This window comes from Anabas testudineus, chromosome 4 (genome assembly GCF_900324465.2).
Source record: "Anabas testudineus chromosome 4, fAnaTes1.2, whole genome shotgun sequence".
In the NCBI taxonomy this organism is placed as follows: domain Eukaryota; kingdom Metazoa; phylum Chordata; class Actinopteri; order Anabantiformes; family Anabantidae; genus Anabas; species Anabas testudineus.
Genome location: NC_046613.1, coordinates 24,124,831 through 24,142,690, shown reverse-complemented (window position 1 = coordinate 24,142,690; position 17,860 = coordinate 24,124,831). Strand labels below are relative to the sequence as shown.

Genomic DNA, 17,860 nt, shown 5'->3' with positions numbered 1-17,860 from the left:
CCAACAGCAATAAAACACCAGGAAACACATTATTTTATATATATCAGAAAATCTTTATTAAAGAGGTTTGACCATCAAGAAGCTTTTACAACAGCTAAACACGTAGGATACATTTTCCTTTTTTAAATGACTTTGCTTTTAACAAAAAAATATTTTTTTTAACACTGTATTTAAAAGAATTAATTGAGAACATTTCACCAGATTACACACACAACAGCGACAACACTCTCAGGTAACTTTAAAAGTCCTGTTGAATTTATTATCACTCCCGTCTGTGTCACTCTCTGGATTTTGTTCTAAAATACAAAAAGAGCAAAAAGACCAAGCAGCAGCGGCACAATGCCGGGGTTGATCATCCAGGCTGAGTTACAGAATCCGGCTCCAGCAATTCTTGGTGTGATGTCGTCATAATATAGCATCAAATCAGATATCATAGATAAAACTTCACATGTTTTTGCAGATACACAACCAAGGACAGAAGTAATGTAGTCATCTCCCACTGTGGATGATAAAAATCACTGCTGTATTAATCAGATTTGAACAAATAATAATTTCAAAAAGAAGAAATGACAATGGACACTTTATGGCATCATTAACAAATGGTGTAAGTCTGTAACCAGTATGCAGCATGAGGTCTTACAATATGCAGCAATGCAGCGGTCCTGCACTCCCACACACTCCACTGTGCTGTTACAGGACCAAAAACCATCAGGATTCCTAGTGCAGGTTGGACACTTGAGTCCATTTTTTTTGCCGTGACCAGGGACTGAAACAGAACAGACAAAGAGACAGGACAACAATAGGACAGACGTTTGTCTTTGTTCTTTACTGTGGTCAACTGGGACTAATACTGATGATTCTCATTAACTGAGTTCATGTTTACTTACACGGTTTATCCTGTTTGTTGCAGCCATCGGTTTTACAGCAGTGAACTGAAGCTGTCATAGTTGTTTCAGAACCACTGAAGGACAAAATCTGTTTGTCGAGATCACAGAGAAACGGCGGCAGACACCCCTTTATGACATCTGGTCTTCTTTCATGTCCATAAAATGGACCTATAAAATCCAACCACATTTTCTTAAACAAGAGAACTTATCTAACACTAAATAAAATACTGATGGAAACAAATTGTATATTGGAGTGTTTTGTATGTTTTACGTTGAACAGCGATTGTTGCACAACAACCACCAGCAGAGCCACAGGTACGTAGAACTGGAGGACCTGGAGGACCTGGAGGACCTGGAGGACCTAGACTGGAAAATCTTTTGTGATAACACTGCAAAGATTCTGCTGAAATGTTGAGAAAAATCATCAAACATAAATAAATATTAATATACAGTGTTTCTACAAATACATATAAAAATGTAAAGAACACTTTTTAATCAGAGTCAATTAAACTTCTGAAATATTAATCTGTCACTACAGTAGCAGAGGGGGACGTTAATCAGTTTCAACTGCTTTGATGTTAATGAAATTACCTAGAGGGGAAACAATGAGACGACCCCAAAAGAAAAGTTTTTATAGGCGGGGGACACACAGACCTATTTATCAATACACACACAAACAACACCCGAAGCTTCAATAAACTGGCTGTGACCACTTTAGTGGATGTTTAATGCAGGTTAGTAGCAAACAGCAGAGGCTACTGATGCTAAAGTTAACTATCAAATGTCATTGAATTAAATAAGTTTAACTAAATGAACACATGATAAATTTATTTAAGTAGCATTTGCAATTTTACATGGATAATATTTTTGCAGAGCGTGACAAACTGTTGTAGTTCACCACATTTCCTTTACCAGTACATATACTGTCAGAAATGGAGGTGGGGTGTGTGATCCATTACAACCCCACGCTCTAATCTCTGAAAAGTATCTACCAGCGAACCCAGAGATAAAAGCTATAAACTAAAAGAGACGTTTAACTTTAAAGTCTATGTCAAGTATAAAAAAAAAAAGGTCTCACTCAGCTGCAGATGCCACAAAAACAGTCTAATAGAAAACACAGTAAAAACATCTGTACAACATATTCTCACATTTTCAGTCACATTATTTCCACACAAACATACTAACAGATTAAATTGCAATGCATAATGTACATACTGATAATATTGATATATATCAACTCTGTGTTATAATAATTATTGATAGATTGAAATATTTTTGAAATACTTTCCAAGCAAAAATATACACATGTAATTAATTTAAATTAAATCATTTTTCATAGCTTGACAGCAGTGAAAGTAACTTTGTAAACCTTTCTCTCAAATATTTTTTAATAAATACCATCCCACCTTCCTCAGAGTATTTGTTTATTGATTATTACTAATTTTATTATGAAAATCCTGTCGGCAGCAGTTTAACCAGCACAGAGAGGTGATCTGCAGACTCTGACTCTGAACATTAATTTGACACTGAAATTTTATAAGTTCTGAAGCTGCACATAAAAAAGTACAAGAGGTTTGTTGATCAATTTAAATCTATTTGTTGCTGTAGCTCTGTCATGAAGTTGTTGAGTTACGTTGCTCAAGTCAATAAAGGTGGAAAATGATAGAGCTAAAGTTCAAGCTTTTCCTGCTGCTTTCACACAGATAAAAGAACCAGAATCATTTTATTCATTTAATCGTCTCAATTATTTAACCAGAACTTTGCATTCTACAGAATTTTAATGTTGGATTTTTGAAAGAACAACTCAAAACTAACTGAAGTAACTTAAAAGTTGAGTTGACTGTTTAATGTGACACCTGTATAACTCTTTAGTTAGTGAGTAGAGTTACCTGTGTTGGAGATCATCCAGATCAGAGTGAGAGACACAATCAGCTTCATCCTGATGAGTAAATGTGCAGATGATCTTACTGTGTCGACAGAGAAGTAAAGAGCATGCTTTTATAGTTCAAGAAAACCACAGGAAACATGGCACGTAGCATAAAAAGTGGCTGTAGATTATTATCACACTTTCATATTCAAAATAATTGTCTGTAGAAAACACAAAACATGAGCTCCAGCCTCTTTCTGAGGAGTCACTCATATCATGTGAATTAAACAGTGTGATAAAAAGCTCTCCCTTTGGAGCTGTTTGTGTGGATGATGTTACTGAGAGGTGGCTAAAGGTCTTAAATTAATTCACATTAAATAATTCTACAAACAGGTGGAAATTGAATTCAAAGATATTATAGGTGAAGTTTAGTCATGTAATACACAGCAGACTCTGTAAAAGTAGAACTGTTTGGACATTTTAGTTTGTAAAAGGTGACAATGAAGTGAATGACCTGTGGAAATGAATCTGTAGGTCTGGACAGTTCTTATATTTTTGCAGGAGTGGCTTCAAGTAGCTTCTTATTTTACATCAACAATTTCTCAGTTGAAACTGTGATAATTCAGATCACTGTGTGGACACCAAGTCCAGTGACAGAGGAGAAAAACCAATGACCACATTATTCTCCTATATCAGAAAAGCTTCATCAAAGTGCTTTAAACATCTCAAATAACTAAATACAGTAGTTACAGCAAAACACACATGAGGCACAGAGGATGGTTTTATTGTTTAGTAGAGCTCTTACAGTACAGCTACAGAAACATGACATAAAGTGTTGAAGCTGTGCTCATTAATTCATGCAGCCTGTGTAATAAACAGAAGAAGTTGTACTTTAAGTAAACGTAGCAGCTGGATAGTCTAGTGGTAACATCAGCGCCCTCTATGCCTGAGACAGGGGTTTGAATCCTGGCTGTGTCCTGCTTCCAGTATCTTCTGATCTTTACCCTGACTTTGTCCAAGCAAATAGACCAAACAGCAAATGGACGACACCGGCTTTGATCATCCAGGCTGAATTACAGAAGCTGGCTCCACGAACTCTTGGTATGATGTTGAGGTCAAAATGAGAAGTCAAATCACACCTGACTTTGTCCTGAGAGAAAAATCCACATATGTTTGTAGATGTACAGCCACGGACGGGGATGAATGTCTTTTGTCTTTTCGCTGTGGACAATAAATCACTGTTGTATTAGTCTGAATGTGGACTTATTATTTATTTAAGAGACGTACAAAGGACACTTTGTAGGATTATTAACACACTGTGTGATAAGGCCTGTAATCAGTGTTCAGCAAGAGAACTCACCAAAGACATCAATGCAGCAGTTCTGCACTCCGACACAATCCACCATGCTGTTACACATTTCAGAAAACCTACTGCAGGAAAAACACTGCAGGACATTTCTCTGGCCAAGGTCAGGGTCTGAAACAGAACAGCAGATATGAAGAAGTGTCTTCACAACAGTGCACCGGTACTGCAATAAGTAAAACATGAGGAAATATATATATATTTACATGTTTTACCCACAAATTCATAAGTATTAATATACAGCATGTCTACAAATAAAGAAGTAGAATAGAGTTTTTATGGGTTTAATGATAAACAAGCACAAAGAAGCACTAAATGGAGAGCGGCTAGGCCGGATGGGGAAGGAACCAGGAGAGGGAGCCATTGCAGCAAAGATAGAACAGGAAGCACATTCACTGATGTCAGAACAGCTTTATTAAAGTGGTTTGAACATTTACTAGAGCACAACATGTATGAAAGAGAAGAACAGTGGTTTTATTGTAGTGATAGAGCTCCTCAGAAAGTACAGTTTCTGGAAGATCATGTATTAAATATAGTGAACCAGTCTTTTAATATATTAGTGTGTAAAATTATGTATTCATTACATCATCACAGCACATAAAAATTATCTGGATCTTTATATTAACAGAAAATATAATCCAGCTGCAATTATGTTGGTTATTATGTCAGGTGTAGTGAGTGAATCCGTAACCCTAACCAACCCAGGAACATTCAGGTCACACATGTAAGTTTTATCAGTAATTAAATCAAATGTATACTAAAGTCACTCTATACAATGTTGAGCCTTATTATTTCTGTTTGCTGCTGTTCACTTTGTTCTGCTGGATGTCAGACTCTGATGTTGACTCATCTGATCTGAACATTCAAAGAATATCTGTGTTTCCAATTCCCGTACTTTAACTCTGTGTTTTTTGGAGGACATGTTGCACATTTGTAAGTCTGCGAAAGGTTTTTGGATGGCAGGTGTGGTATGACTGGCTTTAAATCAGCCCACAGCTCAGTCAACAGCTCCAAAACTGTATATCTAGACACTTTTGTATTATTGGTATTTCATCAAATGTATTAACACAGGTGATAAACACTCATCGTATTCTTCATTACCAGAATAAGAGCATTCATCTGTGCACAAGCAGACTGCAAACTTCTTCTTCTTTCGGCTTTTCCCATCAGGGGTCGCCACAGCAAATCATCCTTTCCCACCTAAATCTATCATGAACATCTTCTACCCTAACACTAGCTAACCTCATGTCCTCTGTTAACACATCCATATATCTCCTCTTTGGTCGTCCTCTTGTCCTCCTGCCTGGCAGCTCCATCTCCAACATCCTTCTACCAATATACTCACTATCCCTCCTCTGAACATGTCCAAACCATCTCAGTCTGGCCTCTCTGACTTTGTCGCTAACACAGGCAACGTGAGCCGTCCCTCTGATGTACTCGTTCCTTATTCTGTCTAACCTGGTCACTCCTAAGGAGAACCTCAACATCTTCATCTCTGCTACCTCCATCTCAGCCTCTTGTCTCTGTCTCACTGCAACCGTCTCTAACCCATAGAGCAGAGCTGGTCTCACCACTGTCTTGTACACCTTTCCTTTGAGTCTTGCTGACACTCTTTTGTCACAGAACACTCCTGACACTTTCCTCCACCCGCTCCAACCTGCCTGTACTCGCCTCTTCACCTCTTTTCCACACTCTCCATCACACTGAACTGTTGACCCCAAGTACTTAAACTCCTGTACCTTCTTCACCTCAGCCCCCTGTAACCTAACGCTTCTACCTTGATCCCTCTCGTTCAGACACATGTATTCTGTCTTACTACGACTGACCTTCATGCCTCTTCTTTCCAGAGCAAACCTCCACCTTTCCAGCTGTTCCTCCACCTGCTCTCTACTCTCACTGCAAATAACAATGTCATCCGCAAACATCATTGTCCAGGGAGATTCCTGTCTGACCTCATCTGTCAGCCTGTCCATCAGCATAGCAAACAAGAAGCTGATCCTTGGTGTAGTCCCACCTCCACCTTGAACTCCTCTGTCTGACCTACAGCACATCTCACCACCGTCATACTTCTCTCATACATGTCCTGAACTAGTCTGACGTACTTCTCTCCCACTCCCGACGACCTCATACAGTACCACAGCTCCTCCCTCGGCACCCTGTCATACGCCTTCTCTAAATCTACAAAGACACAATGCAGCTCCTTCTGACCATCTCTGTACTTTTCCATCAACATTCTCAAAACAAAAACAGCATCAGTGGTGCTCTTACGGGGCATGAATCCATACTGCTGCTCACAAATCTCCACCTTCTTCCTAAGTCTGGCTTCCACTACTCTTTCCCACAGCTTCATTGTGTGGCTCATCAACTTTATTCCTCTATAGTTGCTGCAGTTCTGCGTGTCACCCTTGTTCTTAAAGATCGGAACCAGAACGCTTCTCCTCCATTCCTCAGGCATCTTCTCACTCTCTAGAATCCTATTGAACAAACTGGTTAGAAACTCCACTGCTGTCTCTCCTAAGCACTTCCACACCTCCACAGGTACGTCATCAGGACCAACAGCCTTTCCACTCTTCATCCTTTTCAGAGCCTTCCTCACCTCATCCTTTCCAATCTCTGCTATTTCCTGCTCCACAACATCCACATCTTCCTCCCTTCTTTCCCTGTCATTTTCCTCGTTCATCAGCTCCTCAAAATACTCCTTCCATCTTTTCTGCACACTCTCCTGGGTTGTTAGTACCTTTCCATCTCTGTCCATAATCACCCTTACCTGTTGCACATCCTTCCCATCTCTGTCCTTAATCACCCTTACCTGTTGCACATCCTTCCCATCTCTATCTCTCTGTCTGGCTAGCCTGTACAAGTCCTTCTCTCCTTCCTTTGTGTCTAACCTGTCATACAGCTCATCGTAAGCTTTCTGTTTGGCCTTTACCACCTCCCTCTTCACTCTACGCTGCGCTTCCTTGTACTTCCTTTCTACTTTCCTCAGTCCTTTCTACATCCCACTTCCTTCTAGCTAACCTCTTCCTCTGGACACATTCCTGTACTTCCTCATTCCACCACCAAGTGTCTTTACCTTCTTTCCTCTTTCCAGATGACACACCTAGCACCTTCCTACCTGTTTCCCTGATAACTTCTGCTGTAGTTTCCCAGTCATCTGGAAGCTCATCCTGACCACCCAGAACCTGTCTCAACTTCTGCCTGAATTCCTCACAAGTTTCTTCATTCTTTAACTTCCACCACTTGGTCTTCTTTTCTGTCTTCCCTCTTTTCTTCTTCCTGACCACCAGAGTCATTTTACACACCACCATGCGGTGCTGTCTGGCTACACTCTCTCCTACCACCACTTTGCAGTCACTAACCTCTCTCAAATGACCTCGTCTACATAGGATGTAGTCCACCTGTGTACTCCTACCTCCACTTCTGTATGTCACTCTATGTTCCTCTCGCTTCGTGAAGTAAGTGTTGACTACAGCCATTTCCATCCTCTTAGCAAAGTCCACCACCATCTGTCCTTCCAGATTCCTTTCCTTTACACCAAACCTGCCCATCACCTCCTCATCACCTCTGTTGCCCTCACCAACATGCCCATTGAAGTCTGCTCCAACAACAACTCTCTCTCCTCTGGGGATACTCTCTATGACCTCATCAAACTCACTCCAGAATCTCTCCTTCTCTTCTAACTCACAGCCAACTTGTGGAGCATAACCACTGACTACATTCACCATCACCCCTTCAATTTCTAGCTTTAGGCTCATCACCCTGTCTGAGACTCTTTTCACCTCTAGAACATTGTTCATAAACTCCCCCTTCAGGATCACTCCTACCCCGTTTCTCTTCCTATCAACACCATGGTAGAACAGTTTGTATCCTCCTCCGATACTACGTGCCTTGCTGCCCTTCCACCTTGTCTCCTGCACACACAGTACATCTACCTTCCTTCTCTCCATCATGTCTGCCAGCTCTCTGTCTTTCCCTGTCATCGTACCAACGTTAAGAGTCCCTATTCTCAGATCTATGTCCCTGCCTTTCCCCTTCTCTCTCTGCCCACGAACCCTTCTGCCTCCTCTCTTTCTTCGACCAACAGTAGTGAAATTTCCACCGACACCCTGTAGGTTAACAGCATCGGTGGCGGTCGTTGTTAACCCGGGCCTCGATCGATCCGGTATGAAAGTGTTGTGGATGATTCGCATGGTTATTTTGGCAATTTTTACGCCGGATGCCCTTCCTGACGCAATCCTATTTATCCGGGCTTGGGACCGGCACAGAAATCACTGGCTTGCAACCCCTGTGGCTAGATTACAAGCAGACTGCAAACATACTGTATTAAATGCAGATGCCATCACAGCCACTGCATGTGCTTAGTCTATGTACAGTATTAACATGTTCTCCTCCCTGAATCTTGAGAACTCAGGCAAAAATGCCTCTGTTTTTGCAGGTAATATCAAGTTTGCATATTTTTGAACACACAGACCTTCATTAATTTAGGGTTTAAGTGTTGAAATGGTAAAAATGCCTCCAACTTTCTAATGTACATGACCAGGGTAGTTCATGGTTGGTGCCTTTAGACTTCCTCATACTGCTGCACTGTACAATGAAATCACACAATAAACACCTCATGTTGTTAAGTTTATACTTTCAAAGACATGAAATTTAATTTGATACAGCTAAGAACAGTTACAGAGCTCCATTCCATCACTGGCCTTTATTCAAGTCCATGACCAGCTCCTCTGTTGTGGTAAAATTTGGAAAGTGTTATCCTCATTGTCTCTGATCTCTGAGAACATCAGAGATTCTGAGTTTGTGTGAGTTTGACAACGATGCACTCCAGCTGAGAAAAATCACACGATTCTAATAAAGTGTTTAAGTTGTTTGTTTTTCTTGCACCTCACCGCAGAAAAGTAAGTTAAGTTAATGTACAGTGGGGATGTGTTGAACTTCTTTAGCTCCTGTTAAATATAAAAACTACATGATAGATAGATAGATAGATACTTTATTGATCCCAAGGGGAACTTTTGGTGTTTCAGCCATTACACAGAAAACATTTGAACATTAAGTAACAAATCTACAGTACAAGAATAACACACAGTATAGACAGTAATAACAAAACACACTGTAGAACTTGAATGGAAAGTGACTTAGTTACACATTGTTAAACCAACAGCGTGGACACTGACTCTCTGTCAGGGAGTCATTGTACAGGCTGATGGCTGTTTGCACAAATGACTTCCTGAACCGTTCCTTGTCACAGCGGAGCTGGAGAAGTCTCTGACTAAAACTGCTCCGCTGTTTGACAAGTACGCTGTGGAGAGGATGTGAGCTGTTCTCCATGATGCTCAGCAGTTTGTGCAGCATCCTCCTCTCCGCCACCTGCTCTAAAGGTTCCAGAGGAGCCCCCAGCACAGAGCCAGCTTTCCTGATCAGCTTATTCAGTTTCTTAGTGTTGCTGGCTCTGATGCTGCTGCCCCAGCAGACAACAGCAAAGAATATCACACTGGCTACAACAGACTGGTAGAAGATCTGCAGCATCTTGTTGCACACATTAAAGGACCTGAGCTTCCTCAGGAAGTAGAGTCTACCATCTATCTTCACGATAGGCAAACTGTAGTGGGTCTAGTTGTCACAATTAAGGAGGGGAACGAGGCAGGAATTAACAGAAACAGGATTTCTTACTGAAAAGTACAAAAACAAGGGAAACTAAGGGGGGTGTCAACAGACACGGGCAGAAACATGAGGACAAAGTAACAACGTAAAACAACCCAGATGGCAGAGAACAAAGTAACAAATCAGGAATAAAAGTACAAACACAAACCACTGCACGATGGCAGGAAAACACTCACTGCAAAACAGGTAACAAAGTCCGAAAGTTCAGAGGGGGGAGAACGAAATCCAGAGTCCAGGGGGGGGGAAGCAGACAGGGCTGAGCAGGCAGGGATAGCAACAGGCAGGGATAGCAACAGGCAGGGATAGCAACAGGCAGGGATAGCAACAGGCAGGGATAGCAACAGGCAGGGATAGCAACAGGCAGGGATAGCAACAGGCAGGGATAGCAACAGGCAGGGATAGCAACAGGCAGGGATAGCAACAGGCAGGGATAGCAACAGGCAGGGATAGCAACAGGCAGGGAACACAGGCTGGAAACCGTTGGGGAGCAACAACGATCTGACAGAGGAGAAAGGGCTAAGGAGAGTTTATGTAGCCTGAGGGGAACACAGGTGAGTCCAATATGCAGCTGATTGCTGGGAGCAGAGGGAGAGAAGTGGCTGGTGGGCGGAGTCCAGAGGGAGATTGAGGGAGGAAAACCAAGGCCGGCCAGGGCCAGGCCGAAACCATGACACTAGTGATGTCTCGACCTGAGGTCTCAAATGGGTCAGAACCAGTCTCTCCAGGACCTTCATGATGTGTGAGGTGAGGGCGACTGGTCTGTAATCATTTAGAGCAGAAGGAGATGAGGTTTTTGGAACTGGCATCAGACATGATGTCTTCCAGACCTTTGGCACCTGCTCCATTCTCAGGCTCAGGTTGAAGAGGTGCTGTAGAATCCCAGAGAGACACCATCAGGTCCTGCTGCCTTATTCTGGTTCAGCTTCTACAGCTGCCTCTTCACCTGGCTGCTGGTCACTGACAGATGGGTAGGGGAGGTGGGTATGGTAGAGGAAGGGGAGGGGGATGACGGTGGGATAATATCGTCTGTTAGAGTTCCAGTGACGGGTGTGGTTTCATGACCGTCTCTGATATTCATTGTAAGATGGGTGTGGGGGGGCAGCAGTGGAGACACTGTTCTGTCTGTGAGTCTGACAGAGGAGAGGGTGGAGGGGGAGGGAGGGCGGTAGTGCTGTAAACCTGTTGAAAAAATGGTTCAGCTCGTTGGCCTTGTCCAGGTTCCCTTCCACCTGGTTCCCCTTCTCCTTGAAGCCAGTGATCTTCTTCATTCCAGACCACACATGCTTCATGTTGTTCTGCTGGAGTTGGTTCTCCAGCTTCCTTCTGTACGCGTCCTTACTCTGCCTTAGACTCACCCTCAGCTCTCTCTGCACAGACTTCACCTGGTCCTTGTCTCCCTCCAAAAAGGCCTTCTTCTTCCTGTTCAGCAGCTCCTTTAAGTTGCTGGTGATCCAGGGCTTGTTGTTCGAGAAGCACCTCACTGTCCTGGTTTGGATGATGTTGTCCACACAGAAGTTAATGTACTCTGTGACGCTGTCTGTCATGGAATTGATGTCGTCTCCATGTTGGTCACAGAAAACATTCCAGTCTGTGGCTTCAAAGCACCCCTGCAGAGTCTCAATAGCTTCCTGAGACCACTTCCTTACAGTTCTCGTGGTCACTGTCTGCTTCTGAACGATAGGAGTGTAGACGGGGTGAGGAGCACCAGGTTGAGGTTGGATCTGTCTAAGGGAGGGAGAACAGTGGAGGTGTATGCATCCATAACGTTTGCATACAGTAAGTCTAAGGTCTTATTGTTTCTGGTGGAGCAGTTGACAAACTGATAAAAAGTGGGGAGAGTTGTGTCCAGAGACGTGTGATTGAAGTCTCCTGTTATTATTATGAAGGCATTTGGATGCTGGTTCTGTAAGTTAGTGGTGAGTTAATGACGTCAAACGCTACTTCAGAAGTGGCTGACAGGGCTGACAGCTAAACTCCCTCTGTAGATAATATGGACGCAAACTTGTGACTCGGGGAAATGGGGAAAAATTACAAGTAAAGCCATATCCAATGTGAAGTAAGTTGTTTAAAAAGAGAGTATAAAGCTACTTACTAAAAAAAGAAACTACTAAAATCTACCGCTTGTCTATGTTTTATGAATTGAAGTTTAACTCAATTTTATTAGTTTAGTGTCAAATCACAACAGAAGTCATCTAAAGGCACTTTACAGTTTAAGACCTTAAAAAAATTAATAGAAAACCCAACAATCCCATTTGATCAACCTTTAGGCAACAGCAGAGAGGAAAAACTCCCTTTAGAGGAAAAAACCTCCAGCAGAACCAGGAGGAGGAGGCAATGAGACACAGGTGAACCAGATGAGATTTAATGAAATGCAGCTTATCACACAAACTGTCACAGCACTTTCACAATGTGGTATAGTTCCTTTATTTCCACTGGACATTCACACCTTACATAGCAGCTTGTTGTGTTGCAGGCGTAAGTGTTGAGACACATTTTATCATCACACCATCAGACACTGCAGACAGTTTAATCAACAGGCAGCATCAGCATTTATTAATTTAATTGTTGTTAGTGTTTCAGTGGTGACTACAAGCCCACCCCTGAAATGGACTGTATGGATTATATATAATATATTCTACATAGATCTTTAGTACGTACACCACAGGAGAAGACTTATCACTTCCACTGTTTGCATCACCAAGAGTTTATATTGTGAAAAATGAACATAGAAGCAAAGAGTCCAAAAACTAAGACTTCATTTGTTCTTATGTTCCGTAGGTAAACACCCTGCATGAAGGGCATGAATCTGCAGGACCATGTGAACACAGGGGGATCTCACATTGAAATCGAAAAGGGAGGTGAAAACACACACACACACACACACACACACACACACACACACACACACACACACACAATTGATTCAGTTTTCAAAAATCAAAATCCAGAGTTACAGACAACCTGTGCAGAGGAACAAAAGCTACAGTCTAACAAAGAGAGTGGCAGCAGGCTTCCTAAAAGTCTGTGGAACAGGTGGAAACAATCACAAGTAGAAAAGACGAGAGTAGACAAATGACAAGAGGAAATCACAGAACAGGAGGTTCAATGATGATAATCTTACTAAACCGGATGAAAACCACAGGAACTGAATGTTCTCATGTTGTAATCACAAAGACTGAACCAGAAACCAGCTCTTCTATTATAATGAGCCAATAATTTCTAAATACTGAAGATGCTATAAGGCTAAGGGAATGGTTCCTGATTATAGGAAGAAAAAAAGGGAAGAAAGAGAGAATAGAGAGAAATTTATGTAATATATAATTTTATTTTATTTTAAATTAGAATGTTTCTCTTATGTCACCTTCTCCCTGGATCAAAACATTCTTACTTTACATTTATCAGAAGAACATTAAGGTAAAGAGCTCTGGGAAGAGCTGCTTCAGTTACCTGGGGTATGAGTTCAAGATTTCTTTTTCTTTCCTTTTTTTAAGGTTTTTGTGCAGAGAAAGTTCTGATTTCAGCAAGTTCTTGAAAATTGAGACTGAGTGTGCAGAGGTGGGTAGGTTGTTCTACCATCACACTGAGCTGAAAAGTTTGCCTGTGATCTTTTGAGGTGAGGGAACCACAAGACAGAAAGGTGCTGTGGAGTTGACCACTTCATAGGTAAGAGTCAGAGCTTTGTCCCTGCATGTAACTGCATGTAACCCAGAGGACAAATAAAGAAACATAGATAGAAAGGAGAAGTGGAAGTTCCTAAGGCCCTGACTGGATAATGAATAATGGTGTCTGGTTAAAGTAACTAGAAGACAGATCATTTCAGAGCCTCAGGGTCCTGATGGAAAAAGGCTGTGGACACTGGTAGAAACAGAAACCACTGAGTGAGGAGCTCAAACTTCACAATGGTTCAAATGGAAGTAAAAGATCTGACATGTAGGCTGGAATCTAAAAATGTAAAGCTTTTAAATGAATCCTGAAATAATCAGGGAGACAGTGGAGAGAGACAAAGACTGTAGTTGAACCTTCCTGTTCTGAATAAACCAAAGCAGCAAAGGGAAAACGCCGACTATGTTGTTAGTGTTGTGGACTACTGTACGTCTGTGTGACAGGAGAGAAATGATTTCACAGTGAATGTTCACACAGGTTAGTTTTCCCGTTGATTGTTTATTATGTTACATCATCTGCAGACTCTTCAGATCTGGTGTCTGTGAGACACTTCACCTCCTCACGTCTCCACGTTTGTCTATGATTAATCAGACAACATGTTTTTGGTGGACATTCAAAAGAAATGGAAATTTACACACTACCCAAAGTCCTCAAATTATGCGTTTCATAGCGTTTGGTCCCGTTTTGGTTCGATGCGCTTTCTCACCAGGAGGATCGCACCAGAGTTTGCTAGATGCAGATAGAGATAAACTGTTTTAGAGGGTCTCGTGCGGTGCACACTCAAGTGAGAATACCGTGTTCACACCAGACAAAACAGACCACACACAGAAGGAAAAAGAATTGGAGTTCAATTTAACCAAACTAAAGGCTGTAGGTGTGAAAGAACCCTTAAAGTATAAGGCCAACATCTGACTGAGGAACTTTGTTGCATGTCTTAACCTCCCCTTCAAAAACTTTCATCATCCCAGATGCAAATTGTTTTTAATAATAACTAATATGAATAGTGTACACATTTATTCTAAGACTCGAGAGATGGTCATTAATAATAGAAAAGTGTGAGAAATGTGCTTCAGCAACACACACACATGTTTAGGTCTATATTTAAGTTTTGACATATTCTGTGGTTTAACAGTTAAAAACAGTCAGTGGTGTTTGTAACATAAAGGAGGGGTTTGAAACGAAATGTCACCATAAGAGGAGACTAGACGTACAAAAAGCCCTGATTGGATAGTGGTGAATGGCGTCTGTTCAAAGAAACAAAAAAAAGTTAGGTGTAAGTTTTTGACACATTAACTAACCACAATGAAAAACGTGGTTGTTGGTGGTTGTAGAACAGTTTAAATATCTTGGTGTGAGTTTCTATTATAGACTAAGCTCAGGTCATAGTTTAGATAGTACAGAAATACAAACTTTGTCTGTATCAGTTGAGAATGTTGAATATATTCAAGTTGAATTTTAACATGAAGATGTTTGTAATGTGTTGAATCACTGTATTTAGACTGAACTAGTGAATAAATAAGAGTCAAAGAGAGGATTGATACAGTAAAGAAATGTCTACAGTCCAGTTTTCAAGGTTAAATATCCTCCTTAAACTGTGATACACTGTGTGTTCACCTGTCAGTTGTAGACAATATTTATTATATTCCCACCACTATAATGACAGATTGTTGCATTAAGAGTCCACAAACAGCAATAAAACACCAGGAAACACATTATTTTAAAATGTGAATGAAAAGCTTTATTAAAGAGGTTTGAACATCAAGAAAGAGGCACCAAAGAATGATAGTTTTATTGTTTTAGTAACCAGTTGTCATTTTCCTTTTTTAATTGTCTTGACTTTTAACAAATAAATGTTTTCACACTGTATTAAAAACAAAGAATCAAGAATATTTCACCAGATTACACACACAACAGCGACAACACTCTCAGGTAAAGACCGATTGAATTTATTATCACTCCCGTCTGTGTCACTCTCTGGATTTTGTTCTAAAATACAAAAAGAGCAAAAAGACCAAGCAGCAGCGGCACAATGCCGGAGTTGACCATCCAGGCTTAATTACAGAAGCTGGCTCCAGCAACACTTGGTGTGATGTTGCCGATAACATGGACCAACAAATAAGATACTATAGAGAAAACTTCACACATCTTTGCAGATACACAGCCAAAGACAGGAGTAGCTCTGTTGTGATCGTCCACTGTGGATGATAAAAATCATTGCTGAATTATTCAAATTTGAATAAATAATAGTTAAAAAAAAGAAGAAATGACAATGGACACTTTATGGCATCATTAACAAATGGTGTAAGTCTGAAACCAGTATGCAGCATGAGGTCTTACCATTTACAGCAATGCAGCGGTCCTGCACTCCCACACACTCCAATGTGTTGTTACAGGACCAAAAACCATCAGGATTCCTAGTGCAGGTTGGACACTTGAGTCCATTTTCTTTGCCGTGACCAGGGACTGAAACAGAACAGACAAAGAGACAGGACAACAACAGGACAGACGTTTGTCTTTGTTCTTTACTGTGGTCAACTGGGACTAATACTGATGATTCTCATTAATTGAGATCATGTTTACTTACATGGTTTATCCTGTATGTTGCAGCCATCGGTTTTACAGCAGTGAACAGAAGCTGCCACAGTTCTTTCAGAATCACTGAAGGACAAAACCTGATTGTCCAGATCACAGAGAAATGGCGGCAGACACCCCTTTATGACATCTGGTTTTTCAATTCCACCAAATATTTCTATAAAATCAAAAGACATTTTCTTAAACAAGAGAACTTATCTAACACTAAATAAAATACTGATGGAAACAAACTGTATATTTGAGTGTTTTGTATGTTTTACGTTGAAAAGCGATTGTTGCACAACAACCATCAGCAGAGCCACAGGTACGTAGGAATGGAGGACCTGAAGGTCCTAGAGGACCTGGAGGATCTGAACTGGAAATTTGTTTGTGATAACACTTCAGAGGTTCTGCTGCAAAATGGAAAAAACCCATAAAAACTGTTCATAGACAGTGTTTCTACAAATACAGTCTTCAAAAAATGTAAAAAAAACTTTTAAATACGTTTTAATCAGAGTCAATTAAACTGTAAACACGTGTAATTAATTTAGATTTATTAATTTTTCATAGCTTGACAGCACTAAAAGTAACTTTGTAAACCTTTCTCTCAAAGATTTATTAATAAATACCATCCAACCTTCCTCAGAGTATTTGTTTATTGATTATTACTAATTTTATTATGAAAATCCTGTCGGCAGCAGTTTAACCAGCACAGAGAGTTGATCTGCAGACTCTGACTCTGCATATTAATTTGACACTGAAATTTTATAAGTTCTGAAGCTGCACATTAAAAAGTACAAGAGGTTTGTTGATTAATTAAAATCTAAGTTTTGCTGCAGCTCTGTCATGAAGTTGTTGAGTTACGTTGCTCAAGTCAATAAAGGTGGAAAATGATAGAGCTAAAGTTCAAGCTTTTCCTGCTGCTTTCACACAGATAAAAGAACCAGAATCATTTTATTCATTTAATCTTCTCAATTATTTAACCAGAACTTTGCATTTTACATATTTTAATGTTGGATTTTTTAAAGAACAACTCAAAACTAACTGAAGTAACTTAAAAGTTGAGTTGACTGTTTAATGTGACACCTGTTTAACTCTTTAGTTAGTGAGTAGAGTTACCTGTGTTGGAGATCATCCAGATCAGAGTGAGAGACACAATCAGCTTCATCCTGATGAGTAAATGTTCAGATGATCTTACTGTGTCAACAGAGAAGCAAAGAGCATGCTTTTATAGTGCAAGAAAACCACAGGAAACATGGCACGTAGCATAAATTTGGTCATGTAATACACAGGAGACTCTGTAAAAGTAGAACTGTTTGGACATTTTTGTTTGTAAAAGTTGAGAACGTGTAACAGAAAATAATTGAGAAGCACTGAGAATTGAGAATCAGCTGATTGATGTATAAAGGTCCAAAAGCAGAAAAGAATTGCAGTTGCAGTTCAATGATTGTGCAGATCACAGAGAAACGGCGGCAGACAGCCCTTTATGACCTGTGTTGTTTCCTGTCCACCAAATGTTTCAATAAACTCAAACCACATTTTTTAAAATGAGAGAACTCATCAAACACTAAAAAAAGAACATATACATGTTCTTTATGATTACTCTGAGGAGTAACTGTTGCACAACAACCATCAGCAGAGACACAGGTACGTAGGACTGGAGGAGCTGAACTGAAATATTGTCTGTGATAACACTTTTCCACTCTACACTTAAATTAAGTATGAAAAAATGATCATTATATTAACAGAAGATATAATGCAGCTGCAATTATGTTTCCCAGAAAAACACATTTTGTAGTTCCAGTTTAGTTAAAAAATTAATACAATAAAACAAAAATATACAAAAAT

The 17,860-nt window shown here is 40.4% G+C and overlaps 1 protein-coding gene across 3 annotated transcripts; it reads right to left on the bottom strand.

Annotated features, from left to right (window-relative positions):
- Positions 1-238: 238 nt before the first annotated feature.
- Positions 239-17,204, bottom strand: LOC113152966 (phospholipase A2 inhibitor and Ly6/PLAUR domain-containing protein-like). 3 transcript variants are annotated; one of them, XM_026346519.1, is made up of 5 exons: positions 17,132-17,204; positions 16,294-16,425; positions 16,026-16,190; positions 15,779-15,904; positions 239-499 (listed from the first exon to the last, which is right to left on the bottom strand). In XM_026346519.1, exons 1-5 carry the CDS (start codon positions 17,178-17,180, stop codon positions 297-299), a joined length of 675 nt encoding a protein of 224 aa, XP_026202304.1. In that variant the 5' UTR covers positions 17,181-17,204; the 3' UTR covers positions 239-296. The 3 variants fall into 3 exon arrangements, with proteins under 3 accessions (XP_026202304.1, XP_026202305.1, XP_026202306.1); XM_026346520.1 differs by having other exon boundaries at positions 16,294-16,422; positions 17,132-17,200; XM_026346521.1 differs by lacking the exon at positions 239-499 and adding an exon at positions 15,157-15,636.
- Between the last annotated feature and the right edge of the window lie 656 nt (positions 17,205-17,860).

Coding starts and splice junctions, on each gene's coding strand:
- LOC113152966 (XM_026346519.1), bottom strand. CDS start 17,180: ATGAAGCTGATTGTGTCTCTCACTCTGATCTGGATGATCTCCAACACA. Junction 16,426..17,131: donor CTGGATGATCTCCAACACAG/GTAACTCTACTC, acceptor TCCATTTTGCAG/CAGAACCTCTGAAGTGTTAT. Junction 500..15,778: donor CCGCTGCATTGCTGTAAATG/GTAAGACCTCAT, acceptor TATCATCCACAG/TGGGAGATGACTACATTACT.